The sequence below is a fragment of the Galeopterus variegatus genome, unplaced genomic scaffold (genome assembly GCF_000696425.1).
Source record: "Galeopterus variegatus unplaced genomic scaffold, G_variegatus-3.0.2 Scaffold2429, whole genome shotgun sequence".
Classification (NCBI taxonomy): domain Eukaryota; kingdom Metazoa; phylum Chordata; class Mammalia; order Dermoptera; family Cynocephalidae; genus Galeopterus; species Galeopterus variegatus.
Window position 1 is genome coordinate 290820 of NW_007728540.1, and position 5240 is coordinate 296059.

Genomic DNA, 5240 nt, shown 5'->3' on the forward strand with positions numbered 1-5240 from the left:
ACCCGGGCGGCTCCTGCTCACCTTGCCTGACACAGGCTCCCGTGTCCCTAGAAAACACATTTCCCCATCCACCTGTTAACTCTCTGAGACGCAAAACCCTGCAGGCAGTTCTGACTGCTGCTTGTTCTTGGTTGCTAACAACCGGTCTGGTCAGTTGTTCCTCAAAAATGTCCACTTCGACCTGCTCAGCCAGCCCGGAGCCGGCTGCCAGCTTCTCTCTTATTGCTCCTCTACAGGAACCTCGTGCCCTGGCCACACAGGTGTTTGACAATGTCTGGAACATGCCCAGGGCACCTACAAAGCCAGTCTTCCCACATGCATCACCCAACACGACGCTCAGCTATTTCAAATCTACCCCCCCAGAGGACGGGCTCCCGTCCCCCACCTCTAGAAGGCAGTGGGCCCCGCACCCAAGAAGTGAAGGGGCGGTGTTGCTGGCACTGTCACGATTATTGCTATTACTATTTCCTGTCCATTTTGGCTGGGAAAAACCTTCTTCCTCTGACATCTTTAAGTATCAAAGAGTGATAGTCAATCATCAGTTAATCCGTGTTAACCTCATGCCATCATCACGGGAATGTTCTCAGGTAGTTACATGCCAGGGTCTGAATTCACATCTGTTACTGACTAGTGTGTGACCTGCGGTCACTTACTCTCCGGGCCTTAGTTTCCTCATTTGTAAACTGAAAATAATCTCATCTACCTCATACCAGTACAGGAGCCAGTACAAGAAAACCCTGAAAACAGTGTTTGAAATATAACAGACACTTACTAGATATTACTAGAAATTACTCCAAATACATCCACCCTAATTCCAGACTACATAAAAGGATTTTGAAAAAAGGACTTGGAGTATTTAGGCAAAGACTGACCATATGAGCCAATCAACACAATTTTACAAGTGGCATCTCCTTACTGTGGAAAATTAATCTAGAAAACAAACACAAAACAAAACAAGTCTCCTGTTCTTAATGGAGACATTTCAAAACTATTATTTTACCAGATGTTACGAATAAAGAAGTTAATGGGTGACATACATGTTGAAGAAAGCAGGATCCTATTTCACTTAAATGAGGTTCCTCTTTATTGTACTGTTTCTCAAGGTCTTTCAAGAACTTTCTTTGGAATTTGTAAATATCTTCAATGTTTCCAAAAATAGTGGCTAGTTGCGCAACAGTGAACATTCCCGTGTGCTTGCGACACTGTCGAATATAGCCCTGCAACATACAAAAGCAAGCTTTTTAATTTATTCAGAAATTCAAAGATATTATTTTTTCAAATAATGTAGTCTTTTGGGCCCAAAGCCATGGTGCTGGAGTGGATTTTAATTACAGAAAATTATTTTAACCTCTATGGGTTGGTCCCTGGTGAGATAATCATACTTCCACGACGACAATTTGCCATAAATATGTTAAAAACAAAAGGAAAGCAAGGACTTCTGGTCAAGATGGCAGAATAGATGGTCCCCAGTGTCACTGTCTCCCACATCAACCAATTTACAACTATTAAAAAGCAACGACTGCCACACTGGGGCTGCTAGAGCTCAGGGGAAGAGGAGGAGAGACCTATGGAGTTCATGAAGGTGGGAGAAGCCGCAACGAGAGAAAGAAAAGATCACTCCCGCCATTTCGAGCTCCGGCCTTTCCAAGGCCCTGGTGAGCACACGGAGCAAGAGCTGGCAAAAACCTCAGCTGTGCCTTTTGTGGAAGTTGCTTGGAGACTGCAGGGGAGAGGAGGGCCTTGGTGGACCCCAGGCCAGCAGGACCACTAACAGGGTTCCTGTGGACCCACAAGAGTACGGAGTCACAGACTACTGAAAAAAGGAGCCACTCAAAGGCTGGTGAGTCATCGCAAGGGACTGGCGCACAGCCCATCCCATGGGAAGTGCCTGGAATGTATGGGGTGAGGGACACATGACCACCAGGGAACACTGGGACACAGCAAGGACAGCTGATCTGCCCCCCAATCAGCACAGGACCACTCAGTGGAGACTGGTCAGGAATGCAGAACTGCAGGGGGTGCAGTTTGCTGAAAAGACAAGTCCAGACCAGAGTTTCAACACAACCCACGTGTACTGGACCTCACAAGACCTGGAGGTGCTTACAACATTAACCATCAAAACCTGCGCTGCACAAAAAGCCTTCCCTAGGGAATCAGCAGCAAAGCAGCAATTTAGCTCAACTACAGGGCTCAAGTGCTGGTTCCCCCAGGAAGTTCCCCCATTTTAGAAGTAAGCAAAGGACAACAAATTAGTTCCAGTGCAAAGTTTAAGGGGTGGGAAGAGCAAATAGTCCAACATAGAACTGAAAGAAAAAACAAAGTATCCACACATCAGAGACAAAGTTTGATATTAACCAGTAAAGGTCTAACACCACCAAAGAATACCTATAAAACCTAGAAGGAATGGAAGTCCCCCGGGCTCCCAAGCTGGGATGCGGAGAGGGCAGAAAGCCTCAGCCACGCCCCCCCAACTTCTGCATCCAGCCCAGCAATGACTGAGCCTTTGCTGGAAATCCCCCAGGCTCCTGAGCTGGGATGGTAAGGGATGGGGGGGGGGGGGAGTCGAGGACCTCAGCAATGCATCCCCTACATCTGCATACAGCCCACCGATGACATCCGAGCCACCACTGGAAGCATCCAGGCTCTGGAGCTAGGGAGGGGGGGGGGGGGCCAAGGGCCTTAGCCAACACTCCCAATGTCCACCTCCAGCTCAGCCATGACCAACAGGCTGCCACCGGAAGGACCTTGGGCTCCTGAGCTGGGGTGCGGTGGGGAAGGGCCAAGGGCCTCAGCCACGTCCCTGACATCCACATCCAGCCCAACCATGACCAAGCTGCTGCCGGAAGGCCCCTGGGCTCCCCTGCCAGAATGAGGGGGGTGCATGGGTCTCTACCATGCCCTCCTCCCCCATTCCTCGTCCTCCCACCCTATCCCCTTCCACCTTCCTCTCTCCCCCTCCACCCCAACTGCTCCACATCTTTGAATGGAAAAATAATAACAACAATAAATTAATTTTTTAAAAAAAGGAAAGGAAAAAGGTTCATGTGGTTGGATCATATAAAGTTTCCAGAAACGAGTTTCAAATACCAGAGTTTCAAATACCAGAGCACAAAAATTGGTATCATCACACTTTTTCTAAGCTCTTAAGATAATCATCCTCCCATCCCTAATTCCATTTCACAGCTGAGAAGACCTGTCAAATACAGAATGTCACTGCTTGCTCAACAGCAAATGCAGTTCTGCTCACTGTCAATCACGGCACAGAGCTGAGAACATCTCACCCGAGGATTCCACCACACCTGCTTTCTATAGACAGCATACATCTGCAGACCTTCATCAGTGCAGGCCTGCACTGATGCTCTATGTACAGCACCACGGTTACACTGTGGCTTGGGTAGGAGTCAGTGTGACAGGAAGAGAAGGCCATACGTATATGTGATAGTTACCTCCAAAGTAGCATCACGGAATTAAACAGACCAAACTGACCATATGGTAAAATACATACCTCTGACTATTTGGTACGAATTTTAACAGAAATTTAACAGAATACAGGCTCTGGGGCAGACTGGTTTAAGTCGCAACCCCACCACCTAGCTTTTCCGTGTCTCAATTTCCTCATCTGCAACAGAGGGGTAACAGGACCCGCCTAGTGAGAACACTGTATTAGGTGAGTTAATCCAGGTGCAGGGATGGCACACAGTCAGTGTTCAACAATTACTGGCACTTACTCTTAGTTTCCTAAAATGACACTATAAAGACACTTCCTTAACCATACATTTATGGAGAATAAGAGGGTTGACACAAATAAGCTAAACTCTGGTAGGTCTATATGGCCGGATAATCCAATTACAGAACGCGCGGCTCAGACTTCAGCTCGTCTTCATCACTGAACGGTCATAGTTGAATCGACAGTGCAGACATCAGCATTCACAGCTAGGACAGCTGGAATGATCGGACAGGGAGAACAATGGTTTAATGTGATGCTTATACAAAATCCACAGAAATGAAAAATATCAGGAGAGGAAAAATCCCTTTCAGATTCACGCCTACTAACGGCCAATTCTCTGAAATCAGGACGAGACTATAAAACTAAATTTACTGTTGAGCAGAATATCATGACACTAGAATGCAGCCTTGGATATCACCAGATAAAACCAATTTTGGGGGGATCTGTATCTAAGCGACTCAGAATCTCACGTGTATGTCACTGATTAGGTGCCGTGACCTTTGATTCTTTGAAAGTCGAGTGGGTTTCACTTAAAGAAGAATCTTAGGAGGTAAGTCCTGGAACAGACAGCTGCAGAGGGCTGGCTGCCACAGCAGGAGGACGGCCACAGCCCCTCACACTCAGCAAGGCAGACGGCAGGTCCTTCGTGAGCACGTGTGGGGCCACGGGCAGGGGCGGAGAGGAGAAGTGCGGGGCATGGAAGAGGATGCACAGGGGAGGGCCTGGCTGGGGAGGGAGGTGGAGGAAGAAGGCCACATGGGCGCATGCCGCAGCCGTGTGCTGTGAACCCTCAGTGAGTCCCAGCGTCTGGGGTCTTACCTCACAGATGTCCTTGAGGTGCTTGATGTATACCCGCTCGGTGTTCATGATCTCCTGGATGACGTTTGTCCTCATCTGGTGCTTGTTCTCACAGTGTCTCTGGCGTGTTTTGCTGCCATCCTCCTCCTGCTCCTCGCTGTGGGTGCTGCTGGAATTTTCTGACGGCTCCTCTTGATTGACTCGCAGCTGTAGTCCACACACAGGTGACAGGTGACTTGGGGAGGGGGAGGCAGCACCAGAACCAAGGCAGAAGGCCTCCCTGGTTCCCCTTTCTCCATGACCAGTTATGAAGGCAGCGTGACCCTAGCCTAATTCTTTATGTACTCAGCAGAACTATGGCTATGCTGGCAGGCTCAAGAAACACAGCAGCAATGCCAGATGACTTGTTTACTTTCATTAAGATTTTTACTTTGACCCAGTCTAATTTCTTACTGGTCTGACTTGCAGGGCAGACTAAAAACAATTACAAATAAACTGAATCTGTATAGGGTGAGATCTGGCCTGAAACGATTCTGCCTCTCCGCCACAGGTCCTTTTGAAAAGCACACTTACTCTGACAAAGCTTGCGGGAAACCAGGCTTCCTTATCTTCATTTCGGCCCCACCACCAGTCCTTGTTAGAGGCTTCCAGAACCTGGATGACATCGCCGGCCTTGAAGCCCAGTTCCTGCTCATCCATGGTCACATGGTCCCAC

The 5240-nt window shown here is 48.4% G+C and overlaps 1 protein-coding gene across 1 annotated transcript in view; it reads right to left on the reverse strand.

Annotated features, from left to right (window-relative positions):
* SPATA13 (spermatogenesis associated 13) overlaps positions 1–5240 on the reverse strand; it is a 20601-nt gene that overhangs the window by 14520 nt on the left and 841 nt on the right. Inside the window, exons 2-3 of the mRNA XM_008581666.1 lie at positions 4547–4732; positions 1038–1217 (exon numbers count right to left, since the gene is read on the reverse strand). Coding sequence (XP_008579888.1) covers positions 1038–1217; positions 4547–4732 — 366 coding nt within the window. The remainder of the gene's footprint in view (positions 1–1037; positions 1218–4546; positions 4733–5240) is intronic.